We start from the raw sequence: 20206 nt of genomic DNA on the forward strand, positions 1-20206 counted from the left end.
ATATGATAGCCGCATATGGAAGTTAATCACAATGCACTGAAGTGCAAGAATGAACATGCATATTGCAGTTCAACTGTATTACAAGCTATATAACTGTTCTGCTGCACATACTTGTTTCCCATTGTCCAGCATATGGACAAGCAGTATTGGATGGGACAAACTTTAATAAAGGTCCTGCAGGATGCACGTCAGCGCACAGTGGGCATCCTCCCATGCAGGGACCGACAGGACAAGCAGTACTCCACATGAAATAAGATACTGTGGTACTAGTGTGGAAACATCTGGTGGTGGTGAATTGGGAAAGTGAACATAGAGAGGTATGCATCTGTACACATTGTGATGTTGAAAAACAACTCTGTACTGAGGAAAGAGCAGGCCACACAAGCAGCAATCTGTACTTGAGAAAAATATGCATTTCTTTATTGTAGCTCTCAGGAAGCAGGTCACACAATGCTTTGTACACATGTCAGACAAGAATTGAAAACAAGGGAGAGTAAAGGAGGACATGGCCCTCTTTTTAGCACATATGCCATTTTGCATACAGACTAATAATCACACGTTACACAAATTGACCGCTGTGTATTTGTTCAGATGGCATCGAAGTGTGACCAACTGATTGGCAGCCAGTAATGCAGTTGTGCTTGAAGTGACCTGTGGTAATGAAGCTGCACTGTAATACGAAGTGATGTGGCTCAAAGAAGCCAGTGCAAAATTAGCACACTTTTGTTACACTTGTAAATAGAAAATTTTAAGCTGTTTGAGCTGTGCATACTAAATAGCTGCTCTGCATGGCTTAATTATAAACTGCAACTAAAGCAACACATAAATATGGCCCTATTACTTCGGTACTAAGGGAAATATTTGGCACCAGATCCTTCAATGATAAGCATGATGCTGACTTGAAATCGAACATGGATGTGTTTTCTTTTTCACTCCCATGTTTGTCAGGTTACTCACTTGTGCCCATCTAAAAATTAAAAAGCAATACATGCCTCAGTGCTCTATAATGCAGGGCACGTCGCACTTAGCTCATCCAAGATCATTTTAGTACTTTTATGAACACTGCATACTGCTGTGCTTGCAGCTTGACACAGATTTTCCTCATATGAGCTGCAAGTGATAAGCGTCAGAGCAAGAATGTTGCCTTTCATTTGCAACAAACATAAAATGTTTAAAAATGCAAAAAATACGTCCTGCCAGCCAATGCATCCTAGAGATCGCACAAAGCATGCACTCTGAGCCATGACGTCATGCATGTAGGCCAACCACCCGCACACTTCGATGGGGATTATCAACAATGTTCATCACTAAGTGTAACGAAAGTGCCAGCATGCATAACAGACATCACAGTCAAGACTGTGTGTGCAATCTGTTATCAGAAGAGTGTCATTTCAATGCATGCACACTCACTAATACTACAATTTTGAAACTTCATGTGAAAGCTACACAAGTTGTCACAAAGCACTTGTCACTTTGTGCATTCCGTGGTCATCATAAACTTTAGTAACAGCTAAGGATATGGATCAAGCTTTAAAAAAGGTTTTTTACATGCCAATACCAATACCAATAACAATATGATTATGAGGCACCCCGTAGTGGGGGACTCCAGATTAATTTTGATCACCTGGGGTTCTTTAACGTGCACCCAATGCACGGCACACGGGCGTTTTTACATTTTGCCTCCGTCAAAGCAGATCAAGTTTGTACAGGAAAGTGTCCATGCAACTTTTCAAACTATGACATGTAGTTATCAATGAGCATACGTAATGTTTTCATAAGTCTTCTTTAGCAGAAATGCAAGGAAACAATGCTTTATGGTCACATGCACCATGTTCTCGTGCTTTGGCTATCATAGACATATGCTGCATTATATTTTTGGTAGTAAATGTAGCCCAACAGAATAGCTGAACTAGCTTCCACAGCACTGTACAAAGTGTACAAACCTAACCGTAGTAAACTTAGCAAGAGCATGCAGTACATCTTGCATGAGCGCGAAGGAAATGGCATACCATTTGGCAAAATTGTCTCCTACCAGCAGTGTAACAATGCCCCATTAAAAATGACATATCAGACATAAGCATGAAATTTTTTTCCACATGCAAAGCAGTACTTAATTCCCAAGTCCTTATCTTACCAGCAACACATTAACTCACGCAGGTTCAAGCACAATTGCATTGCCATTTTTTTTAGACAAATCACTTCAAACATGAGACAAAACATCGCGGAAAAAACCGTGGCAGTGTCTCAGACATGATGATTACAGAAAATTGCAGAATCCAAAGGCAGGCGATTACAGCCTCATTAAAGTGGATGATGTGAAACATACGAAAAAGTGATCTGACAGTATGGGATCTGCCATGAGCAGTAAGGACTAGAGTGTGCAGTGACATATACACAAGTGGATGATATGAACATCAAGCTAGTTTCATAAATACAATATGATGAAGACAGTTATATAATATTTTTAAGATTGGCATGGCAAGAAACTGTTGGTAGAATACTCAAGAAGCAAAGAAAAAGAAAAAAGAACTTGGCATAAGGTTAAACACTGCCTTCAAGTGGTGTGCAGGCTGCTAACACAACATGATTCCAGGGGAAAGAAATGCATCACTTCTGCTATCTTTCTTGTGTCGTTAATGGAAGACGATGGCTGCTCAATGTCCCCTATGAGAACTCTTCAATTCATGCTTCTCACCATTGGAACTCTAAAACTCGTACCTCTCAGCATTTCCTGCAAGTCCACAATTCTCAATTCCATTACAAATCTACAACGTACAGTCGACTTATGGTAGCTTCGGATCATCCAAAATTCAGTTAATCTGAACAAAATGCCAAACTTTGGTTAGTTTCCTGTGTTAGCAATGCAAGTAGCCTTTAGATTAACCAAATTTTTGTTTACTCCTGGGGCAATGAAAGGTAGCCAAGAACAGCTAATGTTTGAACATCCATGAAATATGAATGTACAAAATGTACATAAGTTTGATATCTTGGCTTATCTGTATGTTGATGAGAACCACGAGATGATGCCACTGACCGAACCATGTATTCTTCAATTTTATTACTATCCCAGGGACTTCTTTTTATCTCTCTCTCCCTCTTTCTATTTAATAGATAGGTGGTGGCCAAATGAGAGGGAGGTGTTACAGGAAGATGGAGATCAGATGAGGTTATGAGGCAGCTTGTCTCAAATTACTTCATGGGCTATGAGAGACTCCAGGATGATGGAAATTAAAATTGATTAACAAGAACTTTCAGCCAACATTTTGCAAGCCCCCTTGCCAATGTGGGCTCCAGCCTGAGGCTTCTGCTGTTTGCCCCCTGCTAAAATATTTTAGTAGTGGCCCAGTCACATACTCTTGCAAACTACATAAATTTGTCTTGTGTGTATACCTTGCTTGTATAACAATTTATTATTTCTTTTTATAATTCAACTTCGGGCAATTAAAACAAAACTGTGGTTCCTGGGATCTTAAGTAATGGGACTCGGCTGTACATACGTTGCGCTGCACTGCCCATGCCATGGTAATACACATTTACTAACAGAAGATACACGGCAGGTTTTTGGCTGATGCATGAATACTTTTAGGAGAATATAACCAAAATTAGCTACTGCACGGAATCTTGGCAGATAAAGAGTTGATAAGGATAAGGATATGCACACATGCAACAGCTATTACCTACTGATGGTTATCTCGTAAATATGCGTAGTTGTGCACCTTACAAGGCAATTCCAGGAATATCCAGCACGATGTACAATACATTAATACAAGTTTGAGAACTACAGAAGTTGCGTTCTTTCGCTGAGAAAGCCCTCTCTGCCTCTTCACTTCTTTTCCACAAAGCACCTTGGTGGGCAGTTTCTGAAATTCTTCCACAGCACCTGGCAGACATGTTAAATGCTAAATAGAATATATTTGTTGTTGTCGTTGGCTCAGCTAAGTTTGTACTTCATTCTTTGAATTGCAAACACGCATACAATCATCACAGCACAGGACATTCAACGTTTGTTCTTGATTCTAGTTGAGATGCAGTCTCAATGTCAGTCCTACAACTAAATATTAGGTTTATGGCAGGAACATTTCTTGGAGGGGGAGGTAAGTCACAGAGATGCTGCACTATAGAGTAGTGGTATGCTAATGCTTAACAGAGACACTCATTTGTAGAGCATGCAATTAGGTTTTCTCCTATCACTGCTTGTCAAAGGCAGCTCCAAGGGCAGGGGAACAAAGAGTTTCATATTTTTCTTACTAGACTGAAATCTGGCACTACAGTATGCATGAAATGCCAGTGTCAAAATGGCGGGTTCTTTATGCATTCATATAAACTTCATCCTTTTGGCTTCTTCTTTAATCTGTAATAACTGTGGCAAATTCATTATGGCCAAATTATTAGTCTTAGTTGCCCTCTCATTTCTTCTATTTGGATGTTTTCAAAACATTTCAGAGTAAAAGAAGCATTCGGAATTGAAATGCATGCGTCTTTAGAGAGTTCTAGGTCCAAATATCATCAGTGTTCAGCAATACATATTATGACATGACACTCATTGACCGAAACAGATGTGATAAAATGAATTAGTTGTGAAAGCACAACAGTTAATTGATTCAGTCAAACCTTGTAAGGCAAAACCTACACAAAAGTAAAGACCCTGCAGTGCGGTTTCTCAACAATAAAACAATGGCAAGTCACAAAAGAATCCATCTATCCCTAATCTGAAGGTGGTTGGGTAAGCGCAGAGTTGCATTTCTCCCTAGTAACTTTAGCACTTCACAGCAGGCAGACTTGACATTACTGGCTTTAGAATTGTCATTCAAAGAGTGGCAGTTGTAAGCATGACACACACGCTTACACTTTGTAATGCAAGACGAGGCTATGGTGAAGATATTTATGTACATGACATTATGAGTAAGAGTTTCAGATATATAAGAAATCCACTATTGAACAACAAGAAGTGAAGCATACTATAGCTATGCTGGTATGTTGTATCGTCACAAACGTTCCTCCAAGCATGAAAACTAAAATTTCTGTCTATGTACACAACAGGTTGCACATTTTCCCTACAGTTACATGAAGGATTAAAAATGGTTGCATATAACTCACCTTAAATTACATCATAATAGTTGCTCTGGTGCAGTCAATGAACTATTCATTCAGACAACCATGGCTACAATGTACCCTGAATTCAAGATATGCTCTTGCAGCTTCTGCAATCACAGAGCTGAAGCCCTCAAGATTCACACAATTGGATTGCCTAAAGGGAAGCTGAAGAGGTTTCAGAATAATAATTCAGCCAAGCACAACGTGTGCACCCTCTTAGCATACATTTGCACAATTTATGCCTTTCCTGAAGATCTTTAAAGACCTTCAGAAAGAATGCAAATGGTGTGCTCAAATTTGACAATATTTTTTTGTCACTTCCCTTGTGTCAAAACATTTCTATAGGTATATAATCCAGATTGCAATGTGTGTGCCATAGCATACATCTACAGTAAGCAATTTATTTATAAATAGTATGCTGTTTATAAAAAGTATGCTATACTATTTACAGCACACATTTACAGCGGGGACAGAAATGCATATTTCTAGCACAACCATTAAACTAAGCCAGGCCAACACCAGTTCCTCAAACATATTTAAATTACTCCAGCTTCCCTTTAACACCAGCTGCAGAGTGATAAACACACAGGCAGCAGCAGGCCCAAAACCCTTATTACACACCAGATGTTGGTACAAGACAGCAGTACACCAGCACAATTCCAGCATGATATGACACAACAAGCAGACACCATAGCCATTAGTGTCCAATTAGCATGTTACAATTACCACATGTGACAAAGAATGACAGTAATAATTCTGCAATTACTGCGCAAGATTTCATACGGCTTCCATAGTGAACAAGAATGTAATGTTTCATGAAATTAGGGCTGCACTAGTACTATCAAAGTGTCTACTAATAAATCCATATGCAAAATTTCAGAGGCATGCAGTGAAAGAATAATGCAAGGTTAAGAAAGATTGGAAATTATGAAAAATTTGACACAAGAATAGCACGGGCGCTAATAAAACATGAATCAGCCAACATAAGGATCACATTTCGACATCACTGGAACGCTGATGAATTAGAGCGCAATAATGGGAAGCAGGCCCTGTACCAAAAGATATCAGCTCATACACACGCATCAACTCAGAAGCATAGTGGTTTTCAGGAACTAGTCATTATAAACAGCGAGAGTACTTGCTCATGGACAACAAGTGCAGTAGAGGTGGCATAATTAGACATACAACACCGGTATACACAAAACAAACAGGAGAGTAGGCACACGCAGAACTGACTTGCAACAAATCCTGGATAAGGATTTCTTTCACTGAATTTTATTCCTTTCTTATCGATCGCCACTCACGCACAGCCAATCCTGGTGATAACATAGGCCACTTGGACCACTGATAAAGAGTCGAAAGGAAAGGAATTTGAATAGAACAGTTACATTAGCCTCTCCATGCACCCCTATCCATCTGCTAACTGCTTTTGTGCCCATCTTTTGTGTGGCCATCTTCACATCTTACAATCCATCATGAAGCCAAACTTTCCACTCCTCTCAGCGGTAGCAACATATAATGTCCATAGATATTGTAACAGTGCTGATGGATGCATATTACCTCAAGGACTCGGCCAGCAATCACTTCAAGTCAGCTCTAGTGACTGCAGCACAATAAAACATCTCGGATAAGCTCTTCCATATGCCAGACTTTATTTAGCTTGGTATATGCCTAGCACACATAAAATGAAGGGATTTGCGAATATTTTCTTTTAACTATGCTTCTAATCGAGGCACGGCTATGGAAGTTCCCTAAGCTATTTATAAGATTCTGCTTTGCAGCAAATAATTACAATTTTTTAAGTTTAGAAGCTTTAAAAGGGGCAACCCCAGCAACTCTTTTTTGTACCAACACAGCTTGTGGTAGCTAGCTCAATTCGCTTAAGAATTGAATAATTTTACACAAGTAAGAAGGAAGAAAAAAAAGAGAACTAGACTTACACTATGTAAGCTTTGGGAGCAAGCGTGCCTTAGACCTTGGGGGTTGCCTCGTCCACTCTCTTTACCCCCTCTGCCCTTTAGAAGAAGCCTACCGATATATACTGTGCCAAGCATGCTGCCTTGAAAAAGAGAAGTCCACTTGTCTAAACGTTGGCTCCCACTTTTACCTTGTTCGTGTCTTGCCCATCATCTTGAATTTCTATCTCCCGCCTTCCCCTTGTTTTCCCCTGATTTAACCAAGACATACACAGTTTTCATTACAATTATGGACTGTGCCACTGTTATGTGCTGGCCTAAACGCATCAATATCAACATAATCATGACAGAGTTATTTTGGCAAGTTTTCCCTGATTGAACTGAATCACGCACCACAAGAAAGTATGTAGTGCATTATGGCTGATCACAGCACTTATAGACGTTGCCACCAGTGATGGCGTTGTTAGATACGTGCATTTGTATTCAAGCTAATACCTCCCGCTAGTCCGTTTCCATCATGCTGAGGCGTGTACGGGAGATGTTGACACTTGGCAAACAAAAATAAATGGCAGAAAAGGATGGTGTACTTGGAGTATGTTCAACTCCTTTACAAAACATTGTGTGTATTAAAACATAATAAACTGCAGTATAAGCTCATTAACTTAAATTTCAAGGGAGTAGAGAAAAAAAAAATGTCGGGGGGCCTGGCACGTGTGACTACTTTTCTGGTACAGCACGGACTTCCAGTCCATGTTTTCTGTGCTTTAAATGGTCCTCAGCGCTGAGTCATGAACAATAGATACTTTTTTGGTGTGGCAGTGTGAATAAATAAACAACATCGATGCACATTGGAAGAAACAACAGCATGCCCACAACAAAATTTGGAAGCGCAATAGGTAATTCTGGTTATGTAGGAACACTATCAAAGTATTTATGAAGCTTTTGCATTTTTCTGAAAATGACTTCTGCATTGGAAAACAGTCTTGGTAAGCCATGTCTACAAGATGTCGTTTACAGTGTCTACACCACTTTGTTAGCAGCCACATGCACTGTTATGTGCACACGTGGACGTGCACATAAATGTGTGCTTTCACGTCGCACATTCTAATAAACTGGCGCACGGCCTCCAAATTAATGGGCTTCTAACACCGCAGAATAAGGCATATGTTTGCCACAGCCAGAGATCAGTAGCGTTAACTGATTACAAAAATTAGCTAGGTTTAAATTAACAAGCTTCTACTGCAAGGATTAGCAAAAGGATAGACAGCTTATTCCTGAAATAAGCAGCAGTTTACTTAGTCCATTGGTTAATTCATTAGTTAATTCATTGGCTGTTAACTGCTACACTTGGCTTTGAAATGGCAGAATTTTGCAAAACACATACATACTCGCAGCTTTTGCTCGGTTCAATAGTTGTACCTTCATACAGTTAACGGATACATCCATACATGTGAAAAGAAAACGTTACCTGATTCACAGCTATTAAGCTTATATTGCCCAGTTTGTGAATTTTAGTGACACCATCTTGAACTGCAGTTTTGACAGCAAAAATTAGGTGCATCTTTTAACAGCACCACTCTTTCACTTCCAAGCTATAGTGGCAGCTTAATAAGAATGCATAAAATGTAAGATGCGATGAGCACACAAAAGAAAGTAATTAACATAAAGAATAGAGCAATTAGTACTTAGTGGAATGTAGCAACTGCAGTGGAATATTCCGCTGGTCACAGAAGATTGCTCAAACGTTACCTTTACAGCCACAATTTTATCTGCATACCTTGTAATATGAAGGTTGAAGTGTAGAGCTATAAAGACATTCACATTTTTTAGAAAGAAGAAAAAAATGTCACATTACCTAGTTACATGAAAATGCTTTTTTTCTCCTTGCATTAATAAATTTCCCAAAATTCTAGATAAAAGGCATAAGACACAAGGATTTTGCAACATAATAAAAACAAAATGAAGTATGTCAAAACGGTGGGAAGTCCAGTGAAATATTAGGTACATGTTTTTCATAGAAAATAAAAACACTGATGATTTGTTCTTGAAGAGAAGGAGACGAACAAATGGCTGTAATAAACGTTGAATGAAAACGATAAAATTTTAAAAACAGCAAAATAAGAAAAATGAAACCCAACTACATTAAAACAAGAACAAAACATCAATCTACAGGTAATTTTGCCTGTACTGCCCATGCCTACGCAACTACACGTTCTTTGTGATACAGTAGCAATTATTAATGCTCATGTCTTCAACATTTTACAAAAAAGGTAAGTCTCTAGCACAGTTTGCTTACACTCCAGGCACTTCCCGTAATTCATAACTAAAGCACATATTTATAGCTGCAGAGCATGTGTTGACAGGCGAGGATGAAACAATCGCAAGAATCGCTCACGATTCCACGAAAAGAAAAAGAAAGATATCCAAACTTAGCTACCACCTCTATGATATCCATGCTGCTCGCTGAGCTATAGAGAATATGCTGCCTGGAACTTAATAGGAAGTAATTGCTTGGGAGAAGAATTTTCAATTCCTCTACGTTCGCAGATTGCTTTTTCAAGCCCAAGTCCTGCCTAAGGAGTGCACCTAGCTCTTTAACATTGTTCTCACTAACTCCTTGGCTCATCTCAGCAAAATTGGAAACTGTTCTCGCCTGCAAACGAAGTCCTCGAGAAAGCAAGACAGGCCGCTTAATGGATTGGTGTTGCCAACAGACTCTGGAAAAGCCCTGCCAGTAACGTGTTGCTTGTTCACTTTACAAGCAAATGACAAGCACTGATGGTGAATACACTACACTAATATACAAAGCAGACTATAAGATGTACCCTAAATCAAGATTTTTAGCAGTGAACATGAAATAATTTCTCAAGTTGCAGGTGCCAATAGGAAGTGCATGTCTAAACTTACACTGTATTAAAAAACTAAGTTTATAATGATTGAAATGGTGAATGACTGCAGGTATAATGTCACAATCATTATTATTGCACAAGAGAGAGTCTGTCTAAAACATACTCCCATGCTAGACAGGCGTCATTCGAGCATAATCAACGAAAAAGGAACTGGAAGTTACGCTGCAAACATGGCTCGCAACACATCATTACAATACAAAAGAATAACAAATGATGCACTGAACCCTGTTTTGATTACAATGAAGAAATAAAAGTGCAGACACTGCAGTCATTACAGGCACAATAACTAAAAGCTTTCTGAAAAAAGTTGCATGCAACTCGCAGCAACAACACTACATAAGCAACTTCTCAACAAATCTTAACTCAAGCTCACTGTTTAACAAAGAACACAAACACAGCACAAAACACTGTTTACAATTTGAAAAAGAAAGCCAGCCAGGCATCTTGCGACATATGTGCCCTGAGCACCTGCCAAACAAACTATTTGCAATAGCCCTCTTTGCCATAAATCTACAAAATTTAGGCCCGTCTGTTAACATAGTTCTTATGGAAGTTCCGTGAAACAAGTAACACATGAAGCTGAGAAAACTTCCCACTGGAAATGGTACTTAGCGAGAGTGTGTGCAGCGCTAGCGTACGTTTGATTCAACACATGCACACAGAACCGGGAAGAATTACACTGCATTAAAGAAGAGGGAAAACTTTACGACAGCCCAAGTTTCAGAAGATGTACTCCCTTTCCTTGTGCTCTGACGAACGGCCAGCCGAGTTGCGTGCCCATGTGATGGGTATTGGTTCGTTGTCTGTCACAAGCTCAAGGGCTGCGACAACGTCTGTGGAGCCTCGGATGACTTCGTAGAGTGCTGCTCCTCCATTTGTGTTGTTTATGGGCTCGCTGCTTCCATCATCAAGGTTTGCATTGAGGCTGTATGTGCTGGTAGCCCGCTCAGCTGTCTCCACACTGGTTGTCAGGTTGCTGTCACTGCTTCTCCAAATTCTCGCCTGCACACCAAGACACCTGCTGGCAGACGTCGCTGGCCTGCCAATGGACCCATCATCAGCTTCATCTCTATGCCTCACTCTTTCGTAACCTGGCTCCTCTGAGCTGCTGTCTTCAGCACCACGCTCTGATGTAGAACTGTCATCCGACGCCTGCTTCCAAACGGGACTAGGCACCGGTGATTCTGTGCTGCTGCCTGTTCCTCTCATCAGGCTGTAGCCAAGCTTTCTAACTATGTCATCTTGAACACTTTCATACGTCTCGTCACTCGACCCGTTATTGTCCTGCTTTGCAGTGCTGGCAGTAGCTGATGCTAGACAAGCTCCCGTTTTCCTGTAGCCAAAGTCCCCTCCCATGCCACGGCCACGCCATGACCGGCCTCCACCACTCCTGTCTTTGATTCTCTCGTATCCAGGATCACTATCTGCTTGGCTGCATGCATCGCTGTGACTCCTATGGATTCGCTCGTAGCCAGGGTCGCTTGTGTCATCCTCTCCTCTCCGACAAATCTGTTCGTATCCCGGATCACTTCCTTCATCTTCAGCAAGGCCATGGCGACCCTTGATTCTTTCATAACCATAGTCTGCTGTGGAACCACTGTCCTGTTGAGTCAGCCCGTGAGCACTGGTCACCACTTCATCCTCATGGACAGTCGACGCTTTGTCGCTCTTTCGAATCTGCTCGTAATGAGGGTCAAGGGCTCCCTCGGAGTACTCTGTTGCGGCATCCTTACGAAGTGTCTCATAGTCTGGTTCCTGGTCAAATCTCTTGGCAACCTTCTCGTATCCCGAGTCCGAAATGCCATCACTTCCATGCCCACCAGTCACTCTCTCATAACAAGGATCTGTGTCACTGGAGTCCTGGTGGTAAACCCTTTCGTATGCGGGATCTGCATATTCTTCTGGTGGCGGTGGAAGTGCCTCAACCAGCTCCTTCTTCTCTTCCAACTCGCGTACCAGAGTGACATTGGTGCACGAGACAACAGACTCGATGTTAGGAGGCATCGACCGCGGTCTATCGTGCACGAGGAAGGCTTCATGCAACGGTGCTACTAAGGACTTCTTTCCTTCAGCACCTTCTTCTTGCGAAGCAACTGCTGCAGCAACTGGTTGGCGGTGGGGCTTGTGAACTTTGGCATACAGTTCGTCTAAATTAGGTGGGCCTTCTGTCATGGAGGCCACACCTTCCGATACGTGGATTGTCTGCCTCTGCTTGTTGCACTTGTCAACAGCAGAGTACAGGCTCCCGACATCAATGTCGGGGCTCGGTGCTCCGAGCGATGATGCCGATGTAACAGATGCTGGGAATAAGAAAAGAAAAAAATGAAAATATTTAGAGAAAGCTAATGTCAAAAGGAAGATTACAAAAGAACCTCAGCATGTGCGAGTCTTCTGTGAGCAATAAAATTAGATAAATACATGTATATATTATTAAAATTAAAATAAAAGCACAGACATGTCGTCGATACATCGGAGGACAAGCTGATGACATAACATAGTAAGCAGAACAAAGCACCCAGTGCCTTAAGAATATACTCCCAATTCTGCTGCTTACACAGTACTGCAGCGCTATTTGAAGAAAGAGAGAAGGCAATGTAGTACTCATTCTGCACTCTGCTATGCAGAGTCCTTGCAACATTTTTATAACCAATCTTATCTTGCAGAGTGTTGGATGCAAAGTATGAAATGAAGCACACTACCCAAACAAATAACTGGTTTAATGAGCTTAAGAGAAGAACTACAGAAGGGGAACAAGAAAACTGCACATATAATGGACAACAGAGGATACCAAGTAAGCCATAATCGACTTTAGCAATGCTGCAACACACAGTTGTCATATGCCTTTTGCGGTGGATTATACGGGAAAGAAACCTGCTGCCATAGGCTGCTTAAACATGGTAGCCTCCTCCACAGTCTAAGCGATATGGCCTTCATTATGCTGGTGTTGAAAGCGACAGTACTCAGCAGTTTAGAATTTGCTTTTTCAATTACAACTATGTTAACATATACCAGGGAATGCTATCATTTGCTGACTCACATCACCTCAAGTTTGCAAGTCACACACAAAAAAAAAAAGAACATGCTATACACCCAGTCAGGTTCATCAAGGCCAGGTGCTGGTTGAGTGGTGGGGTGTAATGCCCCAAAGCAACACTGGGGCTATGAGAAATGCCAGTGCATGGCACCAGGTTAATTTTCATCACCTAGCTTAATGTGCAACTGCATTTAGGTACACAAGCACTTTTTTTCCTTTCGCCCCCATAGAAATGTGGCCACTGCAACAAGGAACAGAACCAGCAACCACCTCGTGCTCAGCAGCTCAAAGCCATAGCGAGCCACCACGGCAGGCCATCATCATCATCACCAGCCTACCTTTATGTCCACTGCAGGATGAAGGCCTCTCTCAGCGATTTCCAATTACTTCATCAAGAGCCATGAGGGAGGTAGTGGCTGAATACTGCACCAGAGAGGCTAATTCCTGTTCTGGTGAGGGAATGTCTTTTATGAAGCTTAGTGGGCCTTCCTTCTTTAGTTGAACCTGGCCCAGTATAGCCCCATTGGCTCTCGGCCAATTTCAATTACTCAGTGCACCAAAAGGCCATAACAAATTCAAAATATAGTGCATGCTCCCACATAATGTCGTTAAGCATCTGAGCAGCTATGGTGGTACTGGTTTTAATGTTGTGGCATTACATAAAAGTTCTCCTGCAGGCCACGAACTTTGCAAAGGAGCTGGCAATGTGAACAAAGAACAAGTGTTTGAAAGAGCCAAAAACATTTCACCAAGTTTGCAAACAAATTAGAGTGACATCTCATTACAATGAACTTCATACTAACAATATTTTTAGCCTTAAACAAAATTTGAGAAATCCCCAGCCAGAAGCCTACCGTTCTGATATAAAAATATTGATACATGCATATTGTGTGTTTCTTGTGGACGATGCACGCGGGCACCCCGACGAAGCTGATGAACGCTCGCTGGCTTTCGAGCTGTCGGCTCAACTGGCCAGCACTGCATTATCCTTTGTAAATATACTTTGTAAATAGTCTCCAGTTGTTAATCCTTCGTTCGTGTAACATTTTGGTGGAGGGTGCTGTTCCCCGTCCTCGCCATGGAGCTCCGCAGCAGCCGCACCGTCCTGCTTTCTGCCGTGGCTCCCGGTGATGATATCTCATCTGCTTCTACTGCTGCAACCCCGCCAACAATGTACGTTATGGTTACCAACCCCCGTGATCCTGGCATTTTCTCCGGCCAAGATAATGCGGACGATGAGGACTGGCTTAATTTGTCTAAGCGTGTTAGCCAAAACAACCACTGGGACCCTACCATTATGCTAGCGAATGTCCTTTTCTACTTAGGCGGAACTCCTTGTGTCTGGTTCCGGACACATGAGGATGAGATCTCTAGCTGGAATGCTTTCAAGGAGAAGCTCAGTGACTTCTTTGGAAATCCCAACAGTCAGCAGCTGGCTGCTAGAAAAGAGCTTGCTACCTGAGTTCAGTCTTCTACTGAATTGTATGTCTTGTACATACAAGATGTGCTCGCTCTTTGCCGGAAAGTCGACGACAAAATGGCCGAGGTTGACAAAGTCAGTCATGTACTCGAAGGTATCACGGACGACGCGTTCAATTTGTTGGTATTCAACAATGTGTCTACCATCAACGTCATTGTCAAGGAATGCCGCCACTTTGAGCTCGCCAAAAGCTGCCGCGACATTCCACAGTTCTCCCAGCTCCCTAACACGGCTGCGACGTCGTCTTGCGCCGGCCTTACCGCTTCACCACCCTTAAATGAGCACGTCACATGTATTGTTTGCTGTGAGCTCAAGGCTACAAGTCCTGCGCCGTTCCATCCACGCCCATTTGACCCCACCTTTGACCAAGCAGTCCCAGCGATCTCTCTCATTCAGGCAGTGGTGCGACAAGAATTTGCCAATCTCTGTTTTCCTCCTGCCTGCTCCATCTCCCGACCTGACGCCCAACCGGTGCCGACAACTCTGCCTCAGAGCAATCTGTATTCCCCTCCCAGGTACCGCAACCCTACCGAGTGGATAACTCCGGACGACAAGCCCATTTGCTTCCGTTGCCTCCGCATTGGCCACCTCGCTCGCCACTGCCGCACCTCCTGGACGTCACCGTATTCGAGCTCCTTTTACCCGTCTCCTCGCCCATATGTCGATCCTCGCCGTATGCCTCCTACCTCAGGCGTATCTGTCGATGACAGTCGTCCTACTCACTCGCCGTGACCTCAACGCCGTCGGTCCCCGTCGCCCCAGCCGTGTTGCTATTCGTCGCCGACCAATTACGGACCCTCCCAGAAGGAAAAATAGACCATGCAGCTCCTGGGGGTAGTGCTGCATTATCTCCGTTGTGTCGAAATCCTTCACTGACGCTCCCAACGAACCAGAACTTGCTTGATGTTCATGTCGACGGTGCCCCTTGTGGGGATGCGCGACTCTCGCGCGTCCCCTGATATGTTTTTCCCGCATGGCGCGTCTCCTGTAATCCGGCTTCGCGGCGGTCTCAGACACATCTGGCTGCCCAACGTGGACCTCTTGGGGCATCAGACGATAGATTTAACAGTTTTGCTTCGTTCGAGATCTTTGTTTGAACTGAAGCGTAGGGCTAGCGTGGATTTTGATCGCTAGCATTGGCGGCGTGCTTTCTTGAGCGAGGCGACAGTGGCTGTAGTGTGTTTGAACATGTCAACATGCTAAGCCTTTTCGCAAGTGTTTTTCTGGTGACATTCATCGGTACGAAAGCAACGTGGTCTGCATCCTGGGAGAGCGAGGCTCAGCGCCCGCGGAGCATTGGCAAGCCTGAAGCGAGCGAGTACGGAAGCCTCATAGGTGGTCCGAATTTCTTATGTAAATAGCTTCTTCTATCTCTTTAACTCTGATGAAGTCGCGGCTCTGGGAGCCGGGTGGCCGCGAGCCACGGGTGCCACTACGGGTTGACTGGTATTGTGGCCTGGCACCAGGCGCTCCGACACCGTCTGGGACGGTGGGCGCCGTCAACTCGGATGCTGTGTGCACCGAGCAGAGTAGGACCACCTAAAAGAGCTCACGTTTCCTCACGGCTGCCTGTTCTGCGCTCAATTTGAGTGTTGTTTTTGATGCCGGTTGTTGTCAGGGTAGCGACGCTTTAGGCCTAAGGCTTTACGAAGCTGCCTGTCGCACATGGAGGGACACCACCTGGTGGACCGTGGCGTTGAGGTGTTGCAAGTTGCTTCCCTCATTCTACTTAGCCTCGCACGAATTGAAATTACTCGTTCGACTCAAGGAAGCGAGCTTCGTTCACGTGAACTTAGCATCTGAGTAGCTGCCCGATCTTTTGCTAGCCGAGTCGAACATCGTACCACGTGGGCGATGCGCATGCAGAATTCCTCTCCCTTGCACTACTATAGTGTTTGCCAAACGTGTTGAGTGTGCGCAGCGTGATTGGAGTCACCCCTGGCTTGCTGTCACTTGCACATCGCCTGCGCTGCTACCCCGGACTACAATCGAGCCACCTCGGGCGATGGTGATGCTGTGGCCAGTTCGGCGCAGCGACTTCGGCGGCCTCCTGTATCCAGCTCACAACCCTCGGCGGCGGACAAAAGAGCCGACGGTCACCGACAGCTACGGCGGCTCTCGTCAGCAGGGCGCGTCGGCGCGAGCGACGCTTGCTCGTGTAAACTACTGCGTCGTCGTTTCCAGAGTCCTGGCCTGGAATCGTGCCGTCGAGTCTGCAAAGCTGCTGTTGTGACCGGCGGACTCCAGTGGTGTACCCAAGGACAATGTCGGCTCGCATGCTATGGACAGCGTGTGGACATTTCCTCAGCGCACCTACTGTTGCATGTACTATATTGTTCGCGAAGCACGCATTGATGTTAGACCGTGTGACATGTTTCGCTGGGATATGTAGTGATTTAAGCTTGGGGGGATGTGGGGATGCACGACTCTCGCGCGTCTCCTGATATGTTTTTTCCGCATGGCGTGTCTCCTGTAATCCGGCTTCGCGGCGTGGCCTGGCACTCGCGCGGTCGGAGTGGTTGAGGCGCAGTGCGAAAGAGGGCACGAGTGTTGCGCTGCTAACGCCGCTGACAGGGCGCCGAGAGAGAAGGCGCTTGCTTGCCCGGCAGATCGGCGAACAGCGTGGAAGTCCCGCGCGAGCGCCGACCCATGCTTCTGCGAGACCGCCTCGCGTGGCCGCCTTCGAACGCACCACCGTTCGCGTGACCATACGCGCAAACGACCAGGCGTTGGGATCGAGCATGGGGCGAACATATTCGCTCGCTATCTGGTCGCGGTGAGTCAGACTTCTAGATTTGTCGCACGCCCATCGGCATGTTTTGTGGATAGCAACTCGGCTAGCAGGCATTGGTCTATGAAAGGTGCAATAAATGCCCTTGTGATTGTTTGCACTACTGTGTTGTCGTTCCTTTGTCCCAAGAGTAGGGAGGAGAACCCGATGCCTTTTGACAGCGTTAATAGATACTGGAGCACAGGTGGCCATAATGAGCTGTGAACTCCACTGTCAACTGAGGAAGGTTTTCACGCCTCCTACTACTCAAGCCGTACGCATGGCCGAAGGTAGAACTGTTGACGTCACTGGAATGTGTACTTTCCGTATCAGTATCATCGACCGCCACATTCCTGTTCTTTTTACAGTGCTTACCAATTGTCCCCATGACCTAATCCTCGGACTCGACTTTCTTACGGCGCATTCAGCTTTGATTGACTGTTCTGCCGGTACCCTTTGCTTCGAACTTCCTCTACTCGTGCATATTTGTGTCGAACTGCCGAACAACTTCAGCACGACTGCCTTCATCCGCCTGCTGCCTAAAGCCTTGACTTTCGTCAATTTGCTATCATCTTTTCCTGTGCTCAGTGGAGATTACGTGGCCACAACTGTTCCTGATGTCCTTTTGATGTGCAATATCACTGTGCCCCACTCCATCGTCACCGTCGCCCACAACCGGACATGCCTCGCTGTCATCAATTTTGGCCTGACAAAGGAAGTTCTACCCCGAGGGATATCGGTTGCAACGCTGCGTGCTATAGGAGATTGCAACGTCACAACTTTTTCAGTAGACATCTGCTCAGATTCTTCACCATGCCCACAGGATGCTATTTGTCCTGATGCAACATTTCGTCCCAGGATTGCTGTGGGCCAACAAGCAGCAGCTCTGTGTTGCCTTTTGGTTTTCTACCACGACATCATTTACCTCAACAATCGCCAATTGGGCCAGACTTCAATTGTTAAGTATCACATAAATACTGGTCATGCCAGTCCTATTCATCGCCGGGCGTATTGAGTTTCTGCTTCAGAGCGCAAGGTTATTCAAGATGAAGTGAACAAGATGCTTGCCAAGAGTATTGTTGAACCTTCGTCAAGCCCTTGGGCGTCGCCCGTGGCACTTGTTAAAAAGAAAGATGGCACGTGATGTTTCTGCATAGATTATCGTCATCTATACCGCATTACCTAGAAAGACTACCCCTTGCCTCACATTGACCACGCCCTCGATTGTCCCCATGGTGCCAAACACTTTTCATCAATAGACCTTTGGTCTGGTTATTGGCAAATTTCTGTGGATGAAAAGGACCAAGAGAAGTTCAAAGTTATCCCATTCGGTCTGTACAACGTCCCAGCAACGTTCAAACCTATGATGGACTCTTCGCTTCAAGGGTTCAAATGGTCAACATGCCTCTGCTACCTAGATGACGTTCTCGTATTTTCACCTACATTTGAGACACACCTTGAACACTTATCAGCTGTTCTTCATGTCTTCCATGAGGCTGGTCTGCAGCTAAATTCATCGACGTTTCACTTCGGTCGTCGGCAAATTACAATGCTGGGCCACCTCGTTGACGCTTCCGGTATTCAACCAGAGCCGGCGAAAATTCGTGCTGTCACATCTTTTACTACACCTCAGTCTGTCAAAGACGTTCGAAGTTTTGTAGGACTCTGCTCCTACTCCCGACGCTTTGTTAAAGACTTCGCAGCGATTGCCCGACCGCTTATTGATCTTCTGAAGAAGGACATGCCATGAACGTGGGGCCCCGTTCAAACTGCCGCGACTGCTGAGCTCACCAGCATCCTCACCACGCCACCTATGCTGGCCCACTTTGACCCGTCCTCTCCTACAGAGGGTCGGCGTGAACCATCCGCCGACCCTGACCCCCAATGCCGACGCTTCCGTTTTCTCCATTTCTCAGCTGCTACATATTGCCGACGAGCAATGCCGTGATGCCACCTTGCGCGCCATCATTGGTGGCTTGGAATTTTCGTCTTCTGATTCGTCCCTTCACCTGTTTGTTCTCCGGAATGGTGTATTATACCGCCGCAATGTATGCCCTGACGGCCCTGCCCTACTCCTCGTCATTCCTAAGCACCTCTGGTCAGCTGTTTTCCAAGAAGTTATTGATTTACCAACGGCAGGTCACCTTGGCGTCTCCCGCACCTACAACCGGATTCGCCGACGCTTCTTTTGGCCAGGCCTTGCCAGCTCCGTCAAGAAATATGTTGCAGGGTGTGAAAAATGCAAGCGCTGAAAAACACTTTCGATGCTCCCTGCCGGGTGCCTTCAACTGCTCGACATTCCTTCGGAGCTGTTCTTTCGCATTGGCTTGGACTTACTTGGCGCTTTCCCTCCATCCACGTCTGGCAACAAGTGGGTCGCTGTGGCGACAGATTACGCCACATGCTACGCCATTACCAGAGCCCTTCCAACAAGCTGCGCCTCAGATGTCGCCGATTTTCTTTTAAGCGACGTGATTCTGCAGCATGGAATTCCACACCAACTGCTCACTGACCGTGGTCGAACATTTCTTTTTAAAGTCATTGCCGACATCCTGCAGTCCCGCTCAACCAAGCACAAGCTGACAACATCTTACCATCCACAGACTAATGGTCTCACGGAGCATCTGAATCATACCCTAACAGACATGCTTGCAAAGTATGTCTCGTCCGACCATACTGATTGGGACCTTGTCCTACTCTATGTCATTTTTGCATATAATTCTTTGCGTTACGACACTGCCAGTTATTCGCCGTTCTTTCTGTTGTTCGGCCAAGAACCCACATTGCCACTGGACGCATCCCTTCCATCCGCCGCAGCAGAGACCAGCGAGTATGCACTTGATGCCTTCACCAGGCCAGCCCAAGCACGCAAAATGGCCCGCGCTCGCCTCTTGACCTCGAAAGAAAAGCAATGGCGTTTGTATGATCGCCAGCACAGAGACGTCCACTTTTCGCCTGGATCTCTGGTATAGCTGTGGTCCCCGACTCGACACGTTGGCCTGT

General features: G+C 44.9%; 1 protein-coding gene across 3 annotated transcripts in view; it reads right to left on the reverse strand.

Moving 5' to 3' along the window:
• Positions 1 to 391: 391 nt before the first annotated feature.
• LOC135908354 (streptococcal hemagglutinin-like) overlaps positions 392 to 20206 on the reverse strand; it is a 43842-nt gene continuing 24027 nt past the window's right edge. For all 3 annotated transcript variants that reach the window (XM_065440113.2, XM_065440114.2, XM_065440115.1), the window contains one exon: positions 392 to 12219. In XM_065440113.2, the coding sequence (XP_065296185.1) occupies positions 10640 to 12219 (1580 nt within the window). In that variant the 3' untranslated portion in view covers positions 392 to 10639. The remainder of the gene's footprint in view (positions 12220 to 20206) is intronic.

The sequence above is a fragment of the Dermacentor albipictus genome, chromosome 5 (assembly GCF_038994185.2).
Source record: "Dermacentor albipictus isolate Rhodes 1998 colony chromosome 5, USDA_Dalb.pri_finalv2, whole genome shotgun sequence".
NCBI classification, from domain to species: Eukaryota; Metazoa; Arthropoda; class Arachnida; order Ixodida; family Ixodidae; genus Dermacentor; species Dermacentor albipictus.